Source organism: Acanthaster planci, linkage group LG14 (genome assembly GCF_054643075.1).
Source record: "Acanthaster planci isolate LZ-2023a linkage group LG14, COTS_SCS, whole genome shotgun sequence".
Classification (NCBI taxonomy): Eukaryota; Metazoa; Echinodermata; class Asteroidea; order Valvatida; family Acanthasteridae; genus Acanthaster; species Acanthaster planci.
In genome coordinates, this window is record NC_141790.1 from 14,514,045 (window position 1) to 14,540,249 (window position 26,205).

The following is a 26,205-nucleotide window of genomic DNA, read 5'->3' on the forward strand; positions in this document are numbered from 1 at the left end:
GAAAAGACATGCTGTGTACTCCACTGAGACTACTTATGACAGCACCGTATTGGAGGTATTAAAAGCAACAAAAAATTGTTTTTAAGGCCACAGGAATGTCAGTAAGAACAGTCATAAGTTACCGGATATGTACCGGTACCCTTAACATTGGCAGTTTTGGCATAACTTTTCTGTTCATGTTATGGCTCACTGATTCTCAAAAAACTCCATAAAGATAGTTCCAGGCTACCACTCAAACAAACTCACCAACCCTTGATTGTGATGGCTTTTAATGCAGTACCCAAAAATGTTTCCAGGTGGCATTCCCAATCAATTTTGTAACTAGCAATTAAATCTTCACAAATTCTGGAAAGTGAGCTATAAATAAATGCCACATTAGTACTGCCATCTACATAATACATTGTCCAAATGTAGTGGATTGCTTTAACCCTGTAGACACACATGTCTCACCCCTGCACTGAATCTAATACACTTTGCAGTGCATTTCCTATTTAGGAATTGCAGAGACTAGCTCTCATTGCCCTTCCATCCCAAAGTTCTGCTAGGTCTATTATGTGCGTAAAACATGTAATTATCCAGATGTTATCCCACTTAGAGTCAACTTCCTCATAGTCGGGATGCCAGTCGGTCAGGGAATGAATACAACGATGTGTCAAACTGTCCTGTTACCGGTGATGACACCAATACTAGAAAGGTTTTCTGGGGCCAGGCCCTGACCCAGTGTAGTGGAAGATGTCACCGTGTGTTTGTGTGGAAAGTTTTGTGGGTCCCCGTCCCCGCCCCCTTCCCTGCTTGGCAGGACAGATTGGGCAAATACCAATGATTTATGATTTGGTCCTATTTGGGTGAAGAAACAACCAGAGTGAATTTGACAACCCACTCCCACATCCTGGGGTCAAAATCTTGAGCTTAGGATAGATGCATGTACATCCTGGTAAATGTACATGTCCGTATGCACGATGGTCTCTCTACAACGGTACACAGCTGAGCAAATGTCAGGAAAGAAATTGATGAAGGATAAATTGAAGTTTTGGAAAATTACTGAAGGGTAACATTCTCAATTAACTTTCCTCCCAACACTGGTATCACATTTTCATGGTCACCAACTCCCTAACGATTTTGACTTCTCTGGATGAAAATACTTGTCATCTTCACATCTCTATCATTTGTAAAGCCATGTTTACCAACTCCGTAAACTAATTGGATTAATTGACCTGATAAAATTCATCAGTCAGAGCTGGGTCATAGGACGTACAAAACTTAAATACTGAGGACACGTCTGTGTTTCTCTGGTCAGTAATGGTTATCAAGACCGATTCCCAAGGTATCAATTCATCACAGAGGCTGTCCGCATTATTTTCCCTTTCATTATTTCACCAGTCTTGGGCCTTCCTCTCTTCAATTTATCAAACGTTAGTCTTATTCCTCCACTACAAAGCTCTGCCATTTCCTCATTAACCAATTTATGACCACTCATGTACGTGTACTGGTGAGTAAAAGTGCGCGTCCTGTTGGTGACAGTGTATGTCATTGTCAGACATGGCCAAACAAACAAATCCATCAATTCCTCTTTGCTGGATTTACGACCGCAAAAATAAATTGGACAAAGGGAAGGTTAAACAAGGCCATGTCCCGTTCACAAATGCCATCATGAAATCTAACATTTATTCCTACATGATGCTATGCAATGCTGGCACAACAGAGCAGGTCTTGGAACAAATCATACATGTACATGTACTTATTTGCTGTATATGATATTCGCACAATTGAAAACAGGAAGTTACGAACAAAAGTGACAAAGAGCATCCAATACAAATTGCACCACAAGAGATTTTACGGATTATTGCCTCTCTGCAGTTTCTACAAAGCTTTTCAACACGATTTTTACTGAAAACCAAAGGAGGTAGGATATCTGTCCAATTCATAACTAGGCATGAATGCTTTGATCTTGTCAAAACACATGCTGCAATGGAAGGATTTCCCCAACTACACACAGTACATGCCTATGATCCATAGCCTTTATTTGAAAATTCTTTAGAACTGTGTTTTTTTACATTTAGATATTCTTTTGTTTGGAAGTGTGCAAACTTGCTACTGGATGTACCCTAGTGTATCATTTACAATGTATCTGATTAGAGTAAATGGCAGAAGTATCCTTGAATTTAAAGGGGCAGACAACATAGAAATTCATGATCTTCATGGATTTCCCTTTTTGATAGCGTGATAACCGAAATCTTTAGAAAAACAAGCATCAACAAAATAAATGCTTTATTTATTGTAATGGTATCATGTCTCATGAATGTACGCTAAAACTCATCCCCAATCACCAGCCAAAACAAAAATGACTTGATCCAATCACCAGCCACTGAGACAGGTTTAGTGTGCCCCTTTAAGATTAAAATTGAGGGAAACTGATACAGGCTCACTTGACGTGTTATTTGTCATGATCTATCTTTAAATCTTTATTATCAAGCCAACTCCACTACCTCTGTACTTCATTTTCAATTTCACACAACTCTGCCAATGTAATTACATTTGCCAGCTGCAGGTATGTATGTGATGAAAGGGCATGTACATGTACAGTGTGTAATCTACACACACTACATGTACATGTACACAGCAGAGAGGTTGGGAGACTATTTTTGGCATCTACCGAAACTGATGCCACTGGTAGCTGACCTGGGTGCCTTCTAACAATAAACCTAGCATGTGGTGTTTATGTAAGTCAATGCTGGGGTCATGACCTTTCAAGCCTTATGACCCCTCCCCCTTTATGAGTTACATGTACCTCTTGGCAAACTTCAGTCAATTTATCCACAACAAATTGCCCAACTACACAAAATACACCAGACTGAGGAGAGAAAAATGCACAAAACGTCTTCCTCCAGGAAACTGTGGCAACATTATTGAGATTAAAGCAGCAAACTGAAAATATGAAGCAAACTGTGCCATCTATCATTAGCCAACCTCGCATTTCAAAGAGGAAAAACAAAACCAAAAGGTACATGTCTTTGATACTTTTACACCTTTTTTCTTCAAAAATTACAGAATCCTGCGCTAATAGCACCTGTAACTGCACCTTTAAGAATCTCTGGAATGTCTGTCATCATACCAACCGACAATGATGCCATAATAAAGAAACCTGCCCTTATGCCCCCCAGCTCAACAGAATCAATACCCCAGTATAATTGGATTTGGGATGAAAGGGGATCCAGGGGTGGTTACAGCAATTTGATGTGAAGCCGTCAGGCACTTGATGTGGAACCTCTCACTATTGGTGCTGATGGCACACGTGCATGCATTACAATATCCCGAGTTCATTTCTATATCTTGGCGAAGGATTTCTTTAATTAAGGAGTCGTCTACCAACACACCCAGGAGCATGCCAGATAGAGCAATATGCATTTATTGAACTGCAATAAGCAACACATGACATACTATCATGACATCTCAATTATTACAATACATATATACATGTACATGCACTATGCATCTTCCTGATGTGAGATGGTATTAATTTTGCTAACAACTGGCCTTATCTGTGATGTACTATTATAATTTGAAGGCAACCACTTCCCTAAAATGTCCCTGGCCAGCAATTCCTTTCTCTCAACTACTGTTTCCCAGCTTAAAAAGGTGATCTCATCAATAAATTGAGTGGCAGAAATTTTGTGTCACTGACGTGAGCCCTCTCGTGATCACACTCACATGTATTTTGGACCACTGTTTGAATCTTGACTGTCTGTGCGTTTCATTTCCAGGCGTTATTTGAAATTACCTGAAATGTACCTAGTTACGGAGTATGCATCGATCACGATGAGTCAGTGACAGGTACGCGCTTACAAGAGACTAAATATGAAAGCAATATTTCCAAATTTCACACTTGCTTGGCAGCACCAGTGCCAAACCGCCTCTAACGAGCTTCAAGGTCTAATTCATGGATTAAGGAACTTATGTCCAGGGCGCAATTTGCATCCCTACAATTTACAAAACAGTTCTTCTAAGATCGTTGAGAACAATTTTGGGATGCTGCCCCATAATTACTGCAAAAGTGCCCCTTCCCTGCTGGAACACAAAAATATGTAACACATCCAGAAAATGCTCAGACAGCGGTCCAGAGTATGACCCTCCCTGTCATAAATTACCACAGCGGAAGGTTGGACTGACAGGCATGTTACTGCCGAAGAGCTTTAATTCTACCTACAGTAACACTAGCCTTCATTACGAGGCTTCCTCCGGGATGTTCCACATCTGCTCTGTGCATGTAAAGTCAGCTCCAAAAAACTAGACTAAGAGTAATCAACTGTCAGGTGAAAGATGGCGTCTGCTCACTATTTTCCCTCATCAATGTCAATCAATGAGTTTCGTTCATTACAGCATACAAGACACACGTAGGAGCCATCTTCAACATTCTGATGCTATTTCACAGCTTCTGTTTTAAATAATCACTTTTTTCATGCAATTTTCAGAAGTGCAAAGGAATATAATCAGCCCAGACTAATCAGTTGGCAATGCATATGGGACATATCGGTGTCTGGCTGGCAGGAAAGTCAATACAATTCCCTCCCCACCCACCTGGGTGGTTGTAAAATTGAGTTGCGAAATAAGGGAATTCACAGGCAATGATGGAAATGAATCAATTAAGGAGTACTTGTCTTCGAAATATGGAGCTGTTGAAAATCTAAACCAAACCTTTTACTAACAAGTTTGAATTGAAACACCTGCTACATTAAGTACACACCCATACTTACCATACATACCTAGAGTGGACATTCCTTTCTTTTCATGCAGTTAAGAAAACTCAGAGAAAATACTTGTTTTTCTTGAACTGGCTGGCTTTTTGTACAAGGGTTTCCTTGACTTTTCCTCTTCTTTTTACAACAGATGACTCCAACCCCCAAATGCCTCTAAACCCCTTTTTCACAGAAGGAGAAACATCCTGTGGACATGTGTAAGTCCACAGAACGTCTTCCTTTCCTGCATTGTGTGGACACCTTTTGTTTACAAGTCCACACCAGGTATGTAAGGTTAGCACACAAGTGTGCTTAAAATGACAGTAATTTATTGCACTCCTCAGTAAATAACCCATATTAGTTGAGCGATACACTTCTAGTAGCCGTACGTTATGTATACCAATTATATGCACCACACTTGTTCATCTACAAACATCAAGGAACTACCCTGTACACAGGTACCGTAAGACCATTTCTTCATGAGCACTGAGCAGGGAAGGTTTCTTTGGAATCATAATTACTTGTACATGTAGCATCAGAATAGGAAGTAATCAGTATGCTCTTAAAATACCTCACAATGTGACGCACACGCCCTGTAACCATGCTGACAGGTTTCGTCAGTAACTGTGCTGGTGTTGAAATGTAATGGATGTGTGTTTTCAATCACATGCCTTATTATCTCTAATGGCCAGAAAGGTCAATGCCCTGATAGCAGTTTCAACACCTCATACTTGAGGCTCCAGAGACCAAATTGAGAAGAGGTATAGTGTTGCCAACTGTCAGATGGCCTTACGGAGTTCTGTTGCAACTAGCCACAGGAAGTTCTGTGAGAAATGAAAAACTTCACTCTTGCTTTTGGCTACAAGTACGCGTGAAGGCCTAGGTTGTTTCCATGACTCGTAATGTTCCCCCGTCCAAACTGATTCAAGGAATCTTTCCTTAAAAAGTTAAGGCAGTTTACAGGGTTTCTGCAAAAATCTGAAAACCAATTTCCATGACTTTCCAAGACTTTCCAAGAGTAAAAGACAGACAATTTCCATTTAATGCCATTTTTGACTTCATGAACTGGACTCCTACCGGTACAATCACTTCTACAGACTGACCAGTATAGCCTTTAAACTTATCATTATTGGGTTACCACACCACAAGCAGCCCATCAAAATAACCCTAATGTGATCTTGATTTCCCTAACTTTTCCACAACTTTTTCCTCTGACAGCAGGATTCCAAGACACCCAATTTTTTCCCCAATTTTCCATTACTTTTCCAGGAAAACTTTCTCCCAGGATTTTTCAAGATTTCCTATGACTGAAAGCCCTATTCATGTGGCTAAAAGCTCTTTTAAGTAGCATGTACATGTATGTATAATGTCTTATTGTCGACAGTGTACAGGTACATGCATGTGAAAGATGACAAAATTTAAAAGAAAAGTGAACTCCATGTTTGTCTAGTCAAACCGTGCAGAGATATCGGCAAGCACATTACTTTTTCATCAGTTGCAACATATTTTGGTGTAATCTGGCACCCCACAAGACAACCAAGTATCATTAGGGTTTCGTTTCCATGGTTACACCCCACAGCAAAGTTCATATTTATGTCTTCAGGGCACACAGAGTCAGGAATCCGCATTCCTTATCCAAAGAAAAAAAAGTCAACTAGACTTGAATCCACTCACCTTAAATTTAAATACGTGAGCATTGTTAACCTAGCGAATGCATCCGGAACAGTCCTGATGGCGTTATTGTAGCAGTTTAGTCTTTCTAACGAAACATACTCGCAAAGTTCATACGGAACCTCCATGAAACGGTTCTTTGAAATATCTGGGGAGACAAAAATTGAACAGATTATTAAAATAAAGTTCATGCCAAACATTTCTGAAACTTGTGATTCTGCCTGTTGTACTGGTCAGAATTCAGGTACGCAAAGAAGGACAACTTCTGGAAAAGAGTTGAGACTTGGACAGGTTCTGGCAAGATACCACTGCCCCAACAGTAATGTTGACTTGTACAGAATACAACCACCTGTTGTAAGCACTTTACAAACTGGGCTTTTTATTTACTGCAGTCATTTCTACTGTTTAAATTGGGCAAGCCCATAAAAACTACCAGCGCCATCTGCTGACATACATGTATAGCTGACAGCACATGTCCATACATGTAAGTACCTTGGTCCAGGTACCACATAATACAAATTTACTGTATGCTACCATTGTAGGCTTTGTGTACAAAGGTGAATTTCAATTCATGATACCAACTATTTTTAAGAGAGAGCATACACCTGTATCCATGTACCCATGTCCATCTGGATACAAACATGTGCATTTTATACATGTACTGGTATTTGGGCAATTCCAGAAATTAGGGGTCCATTTTTTTTCCCTTGTCCCTGTCACATCTGATTTTGCAAGTTCAGAACACATTTTCTAATTTCCAAGAGTGAATAATGAATGCAAATTACCTGCCAAACAAATAGTAATAGTTTGAAAATCAATTCCGGTGATATTTTTATGTCAAATCACAAAGGTCAGATGTAACATGGACACAAAATGTCACACTTTTGGACCCCTAATGGCTGGAATTACCCATGTATCTATCACTAGTATCAGATTACGGCAACACAGGTACATGTACAAACAGGTGTAACAACACTGGCTTAGATTCAGGATTCAGTTCAGTTTCCATGGCTGAAGATCCGGCAAAAAGTGATCATGCACTTTTCAGTGCAGTACATGTACATGTACCGTATATGTACATGACATATAGAAATGTTATCTCACTGACATGCTTGCCAAAGAGGAAATAAGCTGTGGTACAAATACATGTCCTTTGACACATGTGCACTCAAGTGTTTACATATGATAGGATTATTATAGGAAGAAAGTTGCTGGCACATGTACAGTACAAGTACTATAAATTGACTGGTACTGTAAAAAAAAAAGTGTAACTGCGTGGACGTGGACGACTGATAGAGTCTTCATGCAAACACCATAGTTGGGTACATGTACATTCAGCCAAAATGAATAAATAGGCTTCATGTATTCTGACAACATCTTCCGAATTTGGTTGATCTCAACCGTATAGCAAGAAAAGAAAGGCGGTTTTTGCTTCCAGTTTTTAGATTTGTCAAGCTGTGATTAGTTCTGCTGTTGTTGGGTTCTGTTTAGTATGGTAAAGTCTCCCTAGAAAAATAAGGTGTTTAGGGTTTCAGGGTACAGTGGGTCAACACTCAACAACTGGCAAATATTCTTTCCTCAAAACTGACCTTAAAACACAGTGTCTTGCGGATATTTTAAAATTGTTTGACTCTCCATACTCCAAAAAACCAAAAATAAAGAGAAACAAAAGAATTCAGACCGTCCTTGCTGGCTTCTTCTAACAAGGCAAGATTGATTTAACACATCTGCCTAGAACACTTGTACAATATTGACCTCACAAAGCACCAAGTACACATGAGGAAGTACGCGATACGTAAATTATGCAAGACCAATATTGGATCCGTTCAAAGTGTCAATGCACTAAGTGCATTTCCATTAGTTTGTAAGACCATCCCAGCACCACTGCATGTTTGGCTATTTTGGTGTATGAAATGAATGTGGGGATGTTGGCATGCTCAGCAAGGCGAGTCTTCCTTCTTAATTTATCAGCAGCGGCTCACAAGATTCGAGATGAGTCAGACGTACCAGTACATCCATTATTACATGTACATGTACTTCACAGCTCGGCCCATTCCTCTGACTAGACTTGTCCCAGTCTGTTGTCACAGTACATTCCTATTTTGTGTACACGTATTACAAAGCAGGCATACAACTATTTCTTCAAAATATGAGTTCTGAGTGATTTATCTCTGAAACAGACTTGAAGGGAATCTACGTCCAGGTTTTCCAAGGCTACACATGACACACCTATATACAAACATGTGTTAAACATACAAGGATGGGTTGTTTCCAAGATGCACTCGGCTTGGTCTTGGAGACTTTGGTGAGTCTAGCCACATCCCCAGACTGACTGCCACTGCTGGCAATACACTGTACTGTCTACATGCATCTCCAGCTGGCTGCGGAATCCAGTCAGTGTCCCTAAACCTCAGGAGTTGGTGGGATTATAGCAGTGATTGAGAGGGGCGGAACCAAGAGGAACTGATTACAGAAAAACTGTTAAAGAATCTGGGGCCCATCATAAGGCTACACAGTAAAGCCTACTCACACTAGTGCATATACATCTATAATACACTAGTAGTTTGTTACATGCACCCAAATGTTACCATGAAAAAATGCAGTTGACTACGACAGTGTGGATCCAAATACTTCTATTCGGATTAACCACAATTTGTCCCAGCATTTTACAGGTTCCATTCCTGTAGGACCCAGCACATTTCATATTTACAGTCCTCCAACCAAATTTCACACCATTCTTGTCAATGTTTATTTGTACTGTACCAGCTTATAATTTACTGCATCCAGTGAGGGCCATAAACAGACACACAGGTAGTTCAGAATGGCCTGATTGCCAGGGTGGTCACACACATGTAAATTATTTGCACTCCTAATTTATGCCAGTTGCTGATGACAATGTGCACAGTGCACAGTCCAGGTACATGTACATGTACATCTAGCGTACCTGCATTTTCTGAGATTGGACGTTCCACAACTGGAGGCAATTCGCATGTTGTGTCAGTGCTAAAAAGTCCTTACTGAAAAATTGCACCAAAAGGTTCTTATTGAAAATGGTTGTTTTAAACATGAAAATGGGCATGAAAATTTGTTGAAATTTAAATATGTTGGCCCTAAAAAATCTAGTTTAGTAAACAAAAGTAAAGCAAATGCCGTCTGCTTCAATACAATTTCTTTCGTGCTCAGAGTAAGGCCCTATGTATTACATTTTGCTGTAATGACCTTTTAACACTGAGTCGAAAGACCAGAGAATGTACATGTACCACCATCATCACATCAATGATTTGGAACAAATTCAATGGAAAAAAGTGCAACCTACACTCCACTTTGGGCATATCACACATGGGCATGCTGAGAGGTAATTGAATACCAAGGATAGTCCAAAGGTGGACCAGTAAGTGCCTCACTGGTTCCCAGCAAGACACACAGCTGCTCTGCTTTCCCAACTCCTAGCTTCATAGATGCAGTGAAGCATGGCACTACCTTATTTCAGCTTGAGCCAGAGGTGTGCCAGTGTAAAGCTCCATCATATCAGTAACAGGATCATTTTACAACCTGCCCTAGACTTCAGTCACCCCCCATAAGGCCAAGCAGAATGTCTGACCACAAACCTTGACCTCCTTCACCTGTTGATGGTCAACTTTCAGTGACCTTGTAGTGACAACTCAATCAACATTACACAGGCTAACTGTAATCTTTGCCATGGATTGTTCAAATTCAGAAGAAATCTGGTTCCATAAACAAGAAGCAACACCAGGGCTAGGAAAGTTTAAAGTTAAATCATCTCTCCTTTTCAAAGTTCAGTTTGGCTCAGAAGAATCAAAAGAACTGATTATTTAAAGTTTATGTGGCATTGAACAGTGTATAACTTGGTTATTTACATGACATCTACTGTACATGACATGTACATGTACCGTTCCTTCTTCCATGCATGTACAAGCGCTTTCTAGTTTCCACTTGTACCAGTATGAACTACAGAATGGAATTTGAGATCTGCTTTGAGTGATGAAATTCCTGTTGGCATAGTTAATTGCGCCAAAACCACAGGATGAGCATGTCCAACTACACAGTTACATGTACATTAACTTCCACCACCCCCTTATTCCTGGAAGTGAAAAATAATCCTGGGCCATCATGGACATTCCTTGTACATGTATGATTAGGAATGATGAGACAGGTGCAAAATGTGACGCATGTAAAGAGTCAGTCCTAATAGTCAAGCGACAACCAACTTTTGGCCACGATGCTGCAAGTTTCGATGAAGATGGTAGCTTTCATACACATCGGCAGACAGGACATCATGCCTTTCTGGTGGCAGGGAGGTACATGTGTTACATGTAGGTTCAGTGCCTATGCAATAATTTGTACAAATGCACCTGTACATGTACATATCCACGATGTCAGCTATCACCAGACACCCCACTGCCCAAATATTCCCCTGGCTATCCAATGACATTGTTAATAGTCTCCTAAATGTCAACATGTAAGGTACCAAGTGCGCTTGTCAACTGACAGGACACATCTAGTAGGCTTGGTAAATGCCTACAATGACATGTACTGGTTCATGTACATGTACATTATTAGAAAAAATGTCGCAGTGGCAGTTGTTTTTTACCAGTTGGTTTTCTTCATTCCGGAGCTGACCGGGTCACTGTCTTGGGCAGGACCCCTTTCAGAATGTGGTTCCACTGTCCCAGAGGGATGGACAACACCTTTCTGCCCCACGGGGGCCCAGGATCTAGAGATCAATGCGATGACAGAGCCTTGTATTTTATAAGCGTGTGTGTGTGTGGTTGCTGGTTTCACATCTCTATCAAAAGGCGGCCATAAAACAAGCTGATATGATCGGAGAAAATTGTTTCTACGGAACACATTTTCTGAAGACTGATTTGTACTGTACATACCAGTCTGCTACACAAACTTGACAAAGAACTGGAGGCATGTTTTTGTTTTGCGAATAAATATACACAAACACAGGTTTTTACCTCCCAAACACAATTCTGTTTGAAAAGGGTGATTTGGTTAAGTTCTGTCAATTTTTCACCGGGACAGAATATCATCAGACCCAGACATGAATTGCACATACATGTATACGGGTGAGGCATCTTTGTCCAACAAGCGTATGAACTCAAGACATTATCGCTCAAGGAAAAAAACAAATTCCAAGCATTGCTGGTGTCCCTCTCCCTAAAGTATTCATCCATTCTGTCCTGTGTACAAGCAGGCCTAGATGGTCCAAGGCTCAGTCAAATCCTGCAGCAACCTGTCAGTGTGCATGACAAAATGACCTTGTATTGGCCATCAGTATGGAAAAAAAACCACCAAGCAGTTTATCCTGTAAGTTTGCATCGTTAAAGTCATGCATGGTTGAATCTGACCTTTAAAAAAACACCCCTGACCAACATGTACACATACATACATGTACTTGTGTAACGTGTGTGCATTATGCATGTAATGAACTGTACCCAGTGGTAGGCATTTACTGCGCTAAGGGGTCAAGTTCTTTTGAAAAAGTGAAATTTGAACCGAGCTGGGGGGACATTTCTGAGTCCCCACAACATTTTTGGTCCCCACAAAATAGGTGAAATATCAAGTGCACATGTATGTCCCCACAACTACGGTGCAGGAGCATAATACTTGGGAGTAATACCCTACCGGTATGTGGCACTGTTGATCTCACATTTTGTCTGACTGCCTGAGAGCCCCCCACCCCTGCTGTCTGTCTGTTGTTCTCATTTCGTGGCTGTCTGTTAGGAATTCTCAGCATGTTTCCAAATTGTTCTTTATTCCAATGTCAGCTGTACACAGCTGAATTATTACTCCCCTTCAATCGGGGACCTATAACAATAGGGGACAATAGGGTCCTCGGTTGCCGAAGAGTCCTCGGTTGGAAAACGTGTACAAAACATATGGGAGGTCTTCCGAAAAAGTTAAAGTATGAACAAAAAAGGAACAATAGGGAGTCCACGATTGAAGGCGTTAACACACTTGGATGTGTGTGGGTTTTCTTGCTTTGTTTTGTCTCTTCCAAATACTAGTACTTAGAATTCCCTGCAAGATAAGGTATGGCACACATGTAGAAAATGTCAGCACCACGTCCCAGAAATAAAACGGAACTGAAAATGTCATGGTTTTGGAAGTTTCTTTCAACATTTAGAACACAGACCATGAAAACATAGAGCATGCAGTACGCAGACAGCTGTTCGTGTACATAAGAAAAGCACCCTAGACTATCCAGAAAGGCACACGGCCTTCCAATTCAATACCAAATTCAGATGTTTTCTGGTGCTAACAGCATGTTTATTTGAAAGCCCCCAATTCAAAGTCCCTCTCTTTTGAACTCAACTTCCACCGTCCCGGTCTGAAGCCAACAGACGGTTTGCCCAAGGCCAGTACATCACAAATACTGAATTTGAGAACGGGGAAATTCGGTCAAAAGTGGTTCTTTATGGAGGCGACAATGGAATAGGGAAAAGAGGTGCGAAAAAGGAGAAAGCAGGGGGCCAGTATTGGAGAGGGGGAGATGACAGGGTTGAGGGGAGATTCACAAGGCAGACTTTTGGTAGAGGTGTGATGATGGGTGCTTCTCGACAATCCTACCATTTTTGTAGAGATTGGGAAACTGTTTTCAACTTTTCACCTACAATTTACAACTCCTGAAGGCTGATTCTAAATGTACAAGTGTACCAATTCTGAACTGGAAATGCTTAGTCTACAACTGAAGGCTGACAGAACCAAGCAAAAAAACACCCTCAATCTGGACAGTTTAAGCACCAATAGTTAACCTCCACTTTGATCATGTGACTACTCTCCTTAAACAATTTCACACAGTGATCATGTGCAAACTTACGACTGCTTTTCTACACGAAGACCCAGTGCAGCATGACGACCCATGATGCCCTCAACAAAGTCAGTCCCTTTAAAAATCCAATCAGACTTGTTTTGCAAGCAAACTATTCTGAAAAACCTTCTGAAGCACAACATCCCTTCCCTAATTACATTCATGTTGAAATCCTCACCTCCCATCACACACACATACAAAAAAGGGAGTTGTTTCCAACCTGTTTAGCTATAAACAGCCAGCCCGTCTGCGGCACGGGACCCGATCAGTCCTCCAGACTCAATGGCAGTTTCCTTAACGAATTATCCCAATGTCAAAAAAATAGGAAACTGGGGATTCCAAGGCCTCCAAAATAAGGGGTCAGACGGGCACCGACAAGTGCAGGGTTTTTAGTTAACTGCAGTTTCAAGGAATGGGTGGTTGGGACCCAGCCCGATGTCATTCAGTGTAAAACTAACTTATCAAGATCTCATCTATTTCAAAGATGGATTTCAAAGATCTCATCTGTTATTGAATTTGTTTCAAGTCTGCAACATGAATTGCAGACACTTACACAAGTCACACCAATATAACAAGTAAATTACCGGCTATGGAGTTTAAAGATGATCTTTATTCAAAAGCTTTTCGGCATCGCACAGAAAAATCATTTGATAGATTAAAAAACAACGTTTCCTCAATTTTTCCCAATTACAACTAAAGTTTGTGTATCTTCATTATTACCATGAGCTCCAGCTTTCCTCTAGGGGTGTGCATTTGCGGGTATTTTTAAAACCGGGTACCCGTTTTTTGTTAACATCGGGTACCCGGCACAGGCCTACTTTCCTCTCCAAAATTTTCAGACTCTGCATGCCAGCGCACATGTCAATGTCATTATTCCTCAAAACTCCAAAGAGATTTCTCTCTCTTGAAAAAAATCCTGCAGCATACATCAGACATTTTCCAAATGGGGAACAAATTTGTAAATCAATACACAATGCAGCTGAACTGTTTCCCACATTGCTAGGGCAAAATCCCTTTGAGGGGAGATTTGTCCAGCCAAGCTGTGATTGATCCGCCAAACTCTCCAGCAACAAACAGCCGCAGAATCATAAGGATCCATCTCACCACACTCTAAGAACAGCTTCATCTCTGTCTGGGTATCATATGGTCCATGTGAAATCTCTTTAATCTCTTCAACGCTATGGGTGCAATTTTTACAGGGGAGGGGAGGGGAGGGGGAGGGGGAAGAGGTACAGGTAAAAGGAGGAGGATATTTTTCGAGGTCCAAAACGGTACACATGTAAAACCAAAATTGTACACTTCCTGCAGTACATGTTCCAGTCCACACATGACTACATTCTGTGCATGGGCCAGCTAGAAATTTTGGCCATTTTGGAGACTGTGGACAACCGTGTCTCTGCGTGAATAAGCACAACAGTACATGTACATCTCATTATTATTGGTTTAGTAAGTAATTAGCATTCACAGACATAAGATATGGCTGAATTATTGCTAATTTACAATTCAGGTAATTTATATAAAAGATAAGTAACACAATATAGTACACCAACTAAGACAAATGTAAAACATAAAAAAGGCAACAGGAACACTGCCTGGGAGGTTAATTGAAAAGACAATATGGATTAAATAACAAGTACACCACACTGCCAAAACTGGGGTGTCAAACCCGACACCCTTGGTGCTATCAGAGGACCACACCAGCACTTACCACTGGTGTTACTTGGTGTCACATTGACACCACCAGTGCACTGTAACACTTGTAGATGTGCACCGGTAGATCTTCCCAACATCCTTTTTTTCCTTTTCCAGCAAATTTTGAGAACCAATATTTTCAAAGATTGGCTGAAGCCTTGCAATCAACAACTGGCCACTATCTGATCCCAAATATTGAAAACACACAAAAAAAAGCCTGGGACAATGGTTTCCTCAGAAACACAAGTCCCGTAATTCAATATACTGTCATATTAATTCAATTTCCACGGAGCTAAATTGATGAAGAGAGGCCTACTGACACGACGGATACATTCATGGTTGCCATGACCCACTGGCTGTTCCAAACTGTCATAACAACAATGAACAGACATCAAACAGGGCGGCAATGCAGTCATTTTCTTTTTTTTCCCCCTTCATATCATAATTGCTGTTTTTATTGCTTGACTAGAATTTCTGCTGGTTATATTGTCATGAAGTGATGTAGTTCACTGAGATGAGATGTCTTCAAAAAATTCTTCAATTTTGTTAAAATCTTTCCTGTTATAATTACATTTTTGCTGGAGTTGTGATAAAAAAAGCTTTAAAAATTAGCTGTATTTATTATTCTTTGGAATGTATGAAAGAAAATCAACATCTCATTGTTAACATCAGCTAATTTCCTTAAACTCTGATTGATGTTTGTTTTATGTAAATAAATCTGTCACTTCAAAGAAGTTCTTTTAATACAATTAGCGTAATAGGTGCTGTTACTATCTTTACAGTACAGTACTTGATCTTCTTTAAGATAAATGAATGGAATTTGAACACAAAAGACACCAACCAAAAAAAAACAACTTGCCAGCCACAAATTTGACATAATTGGTTGTCTAGTCAAAACACCACCAACACGGTCTGCAAACACATGCCAACACAGACCACACATGGCATCAGCACATACACTGTACACGTTGGACCAGCACATGAATATTTCTGTTTGGTTTAACACATGCCTCCACGATTACTCATGGGCAATGGGGAAACACCCTATGACGGCAATGGAACCCAGGTAACAGCTCTTGCTCTTACCGAGTACCAGGCATATTATCCACCATCACGACTCACGTCAACTTAACACCAGCCGGCCATCTGGATGTCTGTCTGTCGTCATCGCAATGGAATTACATCATCTTTCATTTTGGAAACTTGACATCATGGATTTGATGACTTGGATTTTAATTTGTCAATTTCAAACAACCTGAAACTTGAAAGAGGATTTTAATTTATGTCCAATTAGGGACATTACCCTAATCTAATTATATCAATATGATTAAATTATGTCTGCAAATGCAACTAATTCTTAATAATGGTTAGGTTTCATTATGGCTAAAGTCAACAAAATTACTCTCCATTCAAAATAAGAAATCCTATCTGTGACCCCCTCATCTGTGACAATTCACTGACAATATCTGACCTTTTTTATGCAGTCTGTATTGTTTATACTTGTACATGCCACAACAGATGTTTTCAATTTACATTGTTAATTTCATAATTACACTACAGAAATGACAAATGTCCGTGACAGGAATTTGATGAGCAAAAAGTAAATAAACGCCTGCAAACTGAAAGCCAACCTTCTACAAAAGGCCGAAGCACTGTATATCTTGGCCACGCCCCCTCCTCCCACCACTGAATATCATTACTCATGTGGGCTACCACACAAGAACTGACACACAAGATCCAAAGTTCACCATGCACTGTAATCGAGTCATGTACATAGGCCAGCAATATTTACTTAAACAGTTTGGTGTGCAGCTCTTAAATTGCCCCTACACAAGTCAACAAACCGACTGATAACGAGAGGGCAGGTTTATTTATTTACATGCATATTTAATTTCCGTTTTTTTTCTGGGAGGGCCGTATCATTGGAATTTTGATGGGGCTCATCTTTGGACAGACCAGCGAAATAATGTGCAGATTTTATGTACATGTACTAGAAATTCAGTACAACTCACTACAATGAACACACGATCACCATATTAGGCAAACATGTGCATGCACATGTTCCCTGTTTTCAACTAACCATATATTAAGATTGAAAGTACGTAAGCCTGTACATTGCAAGAATATCATCTGTCAAGAATACGGGCAGATGGAGGGGAGAGGAGAAGGTGCCCAGGTGGTCATGCCCCCACCCCCACAAAAAGCCAAAACATGATGCAAAGAAACGGGATTTGTTTGTTTATTTATTTGATGGTCTCTCTGCATTTTATTTGTGTGTGCCCTTCATTTCTCTTCCTTTCAAAAATGTGTAAAAGCCCCCAAATGTATGACCAACATCATCCCTAATAAATCACATCTACCAGTACAACAAAATATTTACAACTTTTCGTCCCCCCCTCCCACAAAAAAAGGTTTGACCCACCCGAAAATGTACATGTACATGTAATCCTGGATCCATCCTTGTGATCAGTGATGATCTGAATTGGTTCCCTTTATTTCTACTGCTTTTGAGGTTACCAGGTTGAAGAAATAATCATATCGGGAAGATTGGGCTGTGGTGTTGTCGCACTTCAATCATTTTTAAGTACATGTACCACAGGGCCTTGAAAAATGATACAAATAGGCCCGACATAAAAATCAATGCACACATGACATGGAAGCTCCTGCAAATCAATGTACATTTGTCTGTTAAGACTACAAAAGAGATGACCTCATTTTACTTCAATGTCCTGCTGCCAGGCACAAATGTAACAAAATGTCACTCATTCCCAGGAGAATTTCAAAAAAACTTTTATTAAATGGCCGTACCCCATTTGAACGAGTAAGCACCCCTTCAAAAGAGACTCGGACAAGTTTTACGCATAAAGTTAAGCATTCCTTTAAAGTTGTTTTCAACCTTTGTAACAATTGTGCATACATGCTTTGTGCATATGTACTAGTTGCTTGGGTACATCTGTCAATGTGACAGTGTGGATCTTACAATAACACTGGCACCATAACTACAACAGATATTCCATTGAACTCACTTTATCCTTTTACAAACGAGTAGGTGCATAGTTGAACTTAGGTCAGAAAAAAAGAAATTTGTAAAGAAAAACTTGAGGGACTGCACAGTCTGGCTTTTAACAACTTTCCAGTGGTACAAACAGAAAGACTATGAATGACGGCCGGTTAAATTCCAGGAAATAACACAACAATAGTCCTTCAGTTGAACCATAGACAAGAGGTCAAGACTTCCCACACAGCTTGTCAGTTTGTTAATAGGTGGTGGTCTGTCAAAATGATTAAAAGGGAACTGTTTTTTGAAGAGGGAGGGTTTCTGAAGTCTTTTCCCGACACTCAGTCACTAGGAATAGTCAGTATACACTGAATGGAAACATTTGAATTCAGTAGCATAAGAAATTAACTGGATTCTTTAAATACTGTCAAGAAAGACTCAGATTGTACCCAAAAAATTAATTAGTTGACAAATCTACCACACAGAACCAGGAGAACTCTCAGTAGATCCTGATAAACTTCAGGAAATTGTGACATTGTAACATTTTAGGGAAGCAAAATCAGTACATCCATCCACATAATTTTAGGACTAACTCACAATCATGAAAACCGTGGATATGTCCATACTGGGTGCAATCAACTCATGGCAGCCATTTTAGTCGCTCTTCAGGAACAATCACCTTTTCTCTATTTCTCCGATTTTTTTAAAACCGTGTAAACATGTGATTAAGATTTAAGTCAAAGATTTCTAACAGGATCACTGATCTGCACTTTTAAGTTTCCATACGTTGAATAAACCAAAACATCAAACGTACATTCCTTCAAATTACAAAACGTGTAAGACACTGACACAACTGAATCAATTAAACCATTTAAGAGGCTTTATATCACTATTAGTCTGTACATGATGAGCAGTACATCATTGTTTGGATGCAATGAATTCAATTAATGTGTTGGGAATAATTGGCTAGTCAGCACTATCACCTGATTGCTCTGTGATTGGTCAATTAGGTATGAAATCTCCAACTTAACTTCTCTTTTTTGAAAGAATCGGAAAGAGTTCCATACAGAGAAAACACTTCTTTTCCCCTTAAAATGCTATAGCAGCTGTCAAAAAGTATTAATATGTGCTAAAAAGTGAGATTTAGCTGAGAAAATTCCAAAGCATATACTTAGAAAATACTTTGGCTTTTTCAAACAAGTCTCATAGGTTTGTGAACAGAGCCTCAAGTGTTGTCCGTATATGGAACTCATTCCAAAAAGCTTTCACAACCGTGAATTAAAAAAATGGCAATTGGCTGATGGTGCAGTCATCCATGTCATCAAGAACTGTGCAAAGATCCTGAATATTGACTCATTGGCAAAGATCGAATGATCGCGTATAACACTGACCAAACACATCCAACAAACATGAGTGATGGAAACAGCTTAGTAGGGCTCAGCGAGGGTACACTGTAAGTGTACACTGGCATGCAGTTCGGCAAAGGCAAGTATTTGGGAGCAACACTCAATTCTACAGTTGTCATCTGATTTCCCTGCATTACACGGTGTAAATCATTTGAACATACTTGACAGCATCATAGTTGCAACGTGAGAGTAAAATATGTCTTATAGTCATGATGTCTTGAGTGGTATTGGCATTCTGTGATAGCCTAGTCCTGGGGCCGGACTACATGTACTTCGTCCCATGTCAACCTGTCTTGTTTGATCGATCCGAATGCCGTTCAAATTTCTGACTTACCTACGTCCACTGTATCCATCAGATCAAAGTTGTCCGCACTCTTGGGAAAATCCCTCATATTCCTACCGCTTAAATTCAATATTCCAGTCATGTGAGCATCATCTAGGACCTTCTCTAAAGACCGCAATTGGGCCCCTCCTAAGTGGTGCGAAACGGGGACCGCCATTTTGATAAGCGGAATTGACAAAAATTTATCTGAAAAAAAAACATCCCGGAAAGGGCTTGGCAGCAGAGGGCGCCATGCCACAACAGTGACGGACATTTCATTCTTATAGAGGGCGCTATTTCCAATTTGGTAAACATTCAAAGGCAACGTAGGGGGCGGTATTCCACTTTTACGCAGAATTCAGCAACCAAAAGAGGGCGCTGCTAAGTATGTTATAGCGCCCTCTTTTGAAGTTTCCCTCTGACAGTAATCACGTGTATAGCGCCCTCTATAAAAATACGCCTGACAAAAAAAAGGTTACAGCGCCACCTTACGAGTATCACTTTTTTAGCAATATCCGAAACGGGCTTACTGAGCTACGGCTAGGTCTATTGTGACGTGTATCCGTACATTTCCAATGGAGCGAAAACCGTAACTCTAGACAACAGATTCGGATGCACTTTCATTTAAACCAGCATCACAGCGCCCTCTATCCTTGTCTGCTGGTTTCAACTTGTCAATAAATTGTCCCCCCAGAAAAAAGAATAAAAAATAAACTCATATTCAAGCTACAAAGATTCAAATACTAAGATCTCTGCGTTTCATTATCCCCCCCCGAAAAGATTGCAACCCATTTCTTCCCCTTTCTGCTCAGAAAATTGGAGATAAAATTGTGGAAAATGCCATCCTGTCATTTCACGTTCATTTACTGACACTTATTTCACCATCATGCAGAGCAACGTGCAGACCAAAAGAAATAAAACAAATTCCCATATTATCTTTTACATGCACGAGACCTCAGAGACAATCAAACTGAAAGTAAATTCGGGAATACTTGGCAGCTTTAATCATGGAGGAAGGACTTGAAGATACTTTAGTTCAACCTGTTCTAAAACATCTAAGATCAGTTTTCTGAACAGGCAATCACAACTTTTTTAGCTCAAATCCAGTGTCATAAACTTTGAATGGAAAAATAGAATTTCATTAGAATACAGCTGTTTTAATGGACGGAAAGGTAAGATTACAAAATTAATGCATAACAACAATGTTTTTTATATAAAAACTTCAGACTCATCATAACTTCAACTGATCAGTTATTACAAAATTTCCACAAACGATTCAATTCCCCAAATTAAGTTTGTAAAACTTCAAGACAAATAGATTTTAAAATACACATTTTTTTCTCCCGTTTCTTCTGTGAAAAGTGTGAAATGTGATGTTAGACTCGGTACGGTATTGAAATAATGCACCTGAACTAAATACACAAAGGCACTGTACTTCTCAGCTACGAGCCACAACTGGACGGTTTTACTACTGAAAACAGGATTTGGATAAAAATTGAAAAGCACGCATCAGCAAATATTCATTTCAATTTCACAATCAACAATGGCTCAAAATATTCCCCAATCTCTAGGTTGGTATGTCATGGGATGACTACAGCAGCGCATCTTCACCATTTTTTACACTTGTCTTATCTTCACAGTGTTTCCATCTGCAGAATTTTTTACAATTATCCCTGACTGTGACGTACCAATACAAGTGGTGGTATATACAGGGGCAAACCTTAAAGAAAAAACCAACACATCTACTTCTTTTTCTTTCCTTTTTTCTTGCCAGATCCCTTCTTTCCTTTCTTCCCCTTCTTCTTCTTTTTCTTGCTGTAGGGGCCAAGTTGCCGACGGACCATAATGCCACGCCACCAGGACTGTAACTGCAAGTTGAAAAAAGGAAGACACCCCCAAGAAATTCTTAGTACTCAACCAAGCATTCTATACACCCTGTACTTTCAAACTCTGACATTAGCTTAAGTTTTTGCAAATTCAGAGCTCAAACCAAACAAATCCAGGCGTTTCCCATCAAGATCTGAGGTGGCTTGTTCGGTGGGGTGGGAACTCCGAGTCTCTCTTACCTTGACCGTCGACTTGAGTTCCTCCAGCTCTTGTTCCTGTAATCTTCGGATTTTTTCCTTCTCTATTCTGTCTTCAACAACAACTTGCTCATACTCGGCATACTGTGACCAAAGAAAGAAAAAATTCCACTTGTGAATGCTCTTGCCCACCCAAAAGCAGAATTGCCATGAGCTAAATCTTCACTGCGAGAAATAACGAACAGAAAAGCTGTTTCAAACATCTTATTGGAGTGATTTGAAACAGACACGGCTTCACGTCAGAGGGACCTGACGTTTCAATTCTTACAGAATATTTTTCGGTGGCAATGTCAGACCCACTTACGTTTAAGCTCTGTCATTAGTGAACAAAATAATTGCCACAAGACGGGCACAATTATGGGGGAAGTGTGCATATCCCAGCCAATTTACCACTCACACATAACAAAGGCAAAACCTGTACACTGCAATGAATAAACTTTTGACAATGCTTTTAAAAAAAACGAATTGGGGTGAAGTTACTAAGTTTGAGGTTTATTATTTTATTTACCATTTCTGGTAATGATACCAAGAGTTCCTCAAAAGCACCCTAAGCACTCTTGCTCCCAGCCTGAAGAAAACTGAGGTTTAGCTGTACTTAATGCATTTCCTTTGAACAATTTAAATCTAATCTAAAACTTAGCAAAGCTAAAATTAAATGTCCAGAGACCAATTTTCTGAACCCAACATTCAGCTCGGAAAGACAAATTCAGACACCCTTCTACAACATGCTACCGAGATGATTTAGCTCAGAGGGGGTATGGTCTTACCAGCCTGGTGAGTTCTTGCAGTCTGGAGAGGTCATTGGCCTTGGAGGCCTTCAGCACCTCCAGCTGGTGGGTCTTCTGGTCAACGTCCTTGTCATACTTCTCCATCCAGTAATCAACTTTCTCTTCTAACTCCTGGAAAGCAATGAGGAAGACAAAAAATCCAAGGTGAATGTAACATCAAGGCATTTTGGATTGCTCAAATGAACTGCACAAGAACACAAAGTGAAGCACACACCTATTTCAAGAAAAATCAGCTCACTCGAGGTATGAACCCACAACCTTCAGGACAGAGTACCAATTGCTCCACTCAGTGGGAAACCATGCCCACCGTTGAGCAGTCTTGAAAATTGTCACAGTCTCTATCCAAACCACTAAAGGTTCATAACCAAGTTTATCATATGCCAAGAGTTGCAGCAGAGTTCAGCACACTCAATGAGGATTCAACATTTTACCATCACTGAGAAAACTGACTGCATGTGTAAACCAGTTTGAGGCAAACTCAACACTCGTGCTTGTGAGTTAGAGACCAATATTTTGGCACTAAGATTATGCAGTGTTGACACACTAGCTCACTGGCTAACTTATGACATCTTCCCCCATGGTTTTAACGTAAGCATCGCTTACCGTCTGATGTGCCTTGAGGTACTGCTCAATTTCCTGGTTGACGCGAATCTCCTCATCAATCTTCTTCTTGATGAGCTGCCAATCAAAGAATTCCAACAAATTTCATGAGTTGTTCAAGACCTAATACACAAGAATGCATAAGACCGTGGTACATCTCACATGAGAAGGAAAAGGTTCCACAGGATCACTTGACCGATACCCACCACAGAACCAAGACTCAGTTTTAGGACCCCAAAGTCCCCCAAGCTCACCTCAATCTCATCCTTGAGCTGTTTCTCGCTCAGCATGCACCTCTTCTGCACCTGGTAGACGGCCACCTCGGCATCCTTCTGCACATACTTGCCCTCCATACTGGTCTTGGCCTTCATCTCCTGCAGCTGGTCCTTGAGGTGGGCGATCATCTCATTCCGCTGCTGGGTCTCCTCTTCCAACTCCACCTTGACATTTTGGATCTGGCGCTGGAGGCTGCGGATGCGCTTACGTCCTTCCTCCTCCCTGAGGGGAAAATAAAGACGGGGTGAGGTTACGGGTCACAAGGCAGTGGAGGGGAGGAGTGTGCGATTCCCTCATAAGATTTGGACGAGAATCTCCTGTGGAGCTCCAGTGGGAATTGGTCCAGAGGAGGCCCACGGCTTGCCTAGAGCCAGCTTCATCTTTTGGCATTGCAGTGTACTTGTGATTAAGAACGCGCATATTTGTGTCTAAAGCGTTCCCCAGTGGCAAAAGGCTACCTGCAGACCTCAACAGCATCTGTTCTTGACTGAGAAGTTCTTGGTCGAGTAGCTAACATAAATTTTGGCATGTTTGTAATTCAAGAGACCTGAACTCTCAGAATGAGACCATTTCTTGACAGCACATGGAAGCTTCTTCAGACTTGGCCTTGTGCAATTTTGTTTCCACCTGTCACTCACTTGAGGATGGTGTTTTGTAGTTCTGCCTTCTTGTCTCGCTCTGCTGTGACTGACTGGATGAGACTCGTGAACGTCTTCTCAAGGGTAATCTCCTCCATGGCCTCCGACAAGACATCTTGGAGGAACTGCCTAAATTTCAAGGTAAGGACAATAATATTAAACCACTAAGAAAAAAAAATCACAACTGACAGGTCTTTTGAGACAAGGATCAAATATTCTCTCACCGACGTAAGTAAAAACAAAGGGACAATATTTGATCTTTCAAAGTACCAACTACCTCTCCTGACATCACCAGATCTACAAAACAACATCTGTCGGCCCTATCATATGATTTCCATATCAATTTATTGGTGTAATTTTCCTGGCTCAAAAAATACAATATGAGGTCCACTTCCAGATCAACACCAGCTGTCATTATCCAGTGTGCTTGACTGGTTAGCTGAGACACTGCTAAGCTAAGCGAGTTGTGGGCTCATATCCCCTTCAGTAGATTACTGGCTTTTATTACCTGGCTTAGTGACAACGTTATGCCCGACTTCAGTACTGTCCCAACTAGTGTGGGACAGATGCTGTCATTTCAGGCATAACAATGACAGAGAGTCTATCACACCCTTACCTGTCTACTTGCATCTTGGCCAAGTTGTCCGACGTCAACGGGCTCTGCTTCAGGCTCTTGCTGAACGTCTGCGTGGCGTGCCGGATCCCACCCACCACACTGCTGATCTCCTCCTCAGTCGCCTTGAGGTGGTTGGCATCTCCCTTTCTGCCACCGGCTCGGAGCTCTGCCCTCTTGGCAATCAGGCCCTCGTACTTGGATTCCAATTGTTTCTGGCTGTCTATGATTTTACCAATTTCATCTCCCACCATCTGTTACCAAAGTATAAAACAAGTTATGTTCATGCTACACTACTTATTAGGTTGGGGTTGCTTTAAAGACTACTTGCAAATTCTTAAAAATGAAAGAGTTTCACCAGTGTAAGGATTCATTCAAACTATACACAGCCAGTGGGTCTGATGTTTTGGGGGAAAGATTTAACTTTCCCATATGGACAAACAAACATATTTCAGAAACGTCTCGGATTGCAACAGGAATTTGATTTGGCCCTATCCAAATTGAATCTCAAAGCCAGAGTTTTACCTCACTTGCATCTGCTCTGCCCTCAAATGTCTGGGGCATAATCTTTCCAAGGATGGCTAGCTGGTCCACTGTGTCCTCCAGCACCGTGGTAATATAGACCGAGTCTAGGTCAGTTAACTCTGACATGGTTGTGTATATTGGCGCCACTGCTAAACTCACAGGAAAACAAGGTAAAACAATAAGAGAATCTTAAGAAACCTGAGGAATATATCAAGCTGTAAATAGGCCTTTCAGCCTATTCAATATCTTGTGAAGTCAAGAAAAACTTTATTGTAACTAATCTCCTAATTTGGGAAAATACTGTTTCTTACTCAATTATTTTACTTAAATTATTAATGCAAACTCATCTTCACCAACTTAAGTTGTATCTTATAACAATAGACATGTACAAATTAATACTTTTTTAGTTTCAAAATCTTGAATTTTATTTTAGTTTCTAGCTTTACTATTTCCTAAGAATTTACTCCTTGGCCAAGTCAGCTGCATCATTGTCTACGCTTTTTGCCATTTACTACATCATGTAACACATGTTAGACACTGCAGCTCCATTTAACACAGACCAAATGAACAGGAACGACACTTCACTTGTTTTTTCTTCGACAGGTTTTCAACGGTCAGTGACGATGATGTGTTATATTCCCCCAAATACAAAAGCAAAAATGATTACAAAATCCTTACCAAAAGGATAGAAACTACACACACATTGTGTTACTTATGTCATGATATCAAGTTTCTCCGAAGAATTCCACTTAGAATAACCATGGAGGAAGGAACAGAACTGTGCTACTTCCGTACTCTTTCTCACTTTCGACTGGACTCACTCACGCTCGCTCCATAGCACCAGCACAAAATGTGCTATTGATATGTTGTTTTCCGTCTCCAGGCTTATAGGTTAAAGGTCAAAATTCAGGCTTCGTCACAATTTTAAATAATACTTTACCTGTTAGCTTCTAAAACAATTATAATCAATTTTATAAAAGATTTATAATATATATGCTCTTTATATATAGATTCTAATTTT

At 40.4% G+C, this 26,205-nt stretch overlaps 2 protein-coding genes across 12 annotated transcripts in view; both read right to left on the bottom strand.

Annotated features, from left to right (window-relative positions):
* LOC110977824 (DISP complex protein LRCH3-like) overlaps positions 1 to 19,866 on the bottom strand; it is a 38,460-nt gene extending 18,594 nt beyond the window's left edge. For 5 of the 11 annotated variants that reach the window (XM_022232287.2, XM_087145510.1, XM_022232284.2 and 2 more), the window contains exons 1-2: positions 19,673 to 19,866; positions 6,408 to 6,552 (exon numbers count right to left, since the gene is read on the bottom strand). In XM_022232287.2, coding sequence (XP_022087979.2) covers positions 6,408 to 6,552; positions 19,673 to 19,838 — 311 coding nt within the window. In that variant the 5' untranslated portion in view covers positions 19,839 to 19,866. The remainder of the gene's footprint in view (positions 1 to 6,407; positions 6,553 to 19,672) is intronic. The other 6 variants (XM_022232290.2, XM_022232288.2, XM_022232285.2 and 3 more) reach the window with 2 other exon arrangements.
* A 775-nt stretch (positions 19,867 to 20,641) lies between these two features.
* iqcg (IQ motif containing G) lies at positions 20,642 to 26,040 on the bottom strand. Its single transcript, XM_022232482.2, has 9 exons — positions 25,863 to 26,040; positions 25,185 to 25,333; positions 24,663 to 24,913; positions 24,047 to 24,175; positions 23,387 to 23,630; positions 23,136 to 23,210; positions 22,512 to 22,643; positions 21,727 to 21,828; positions 20,642 to 21,528 (listed from the first exon to the last, which is right to left on the bottom strand). The coding sequence occupies exons 2-9, from the start codon at positions 25,308 to 25,310 to the stop codon at positions 21,403 to 21,405; spliced, it is 1,185 nt and encodes a 394-aa protein (XP_022088174.1). The 5' UTR covers positions 25,311 to 25,333; positions 25,863 to 26,040; the 3' UTR covers positions 20,642 to 21,402.
* Positions 26,041 to 26,205: the final 165 nt, after the last annotated feature.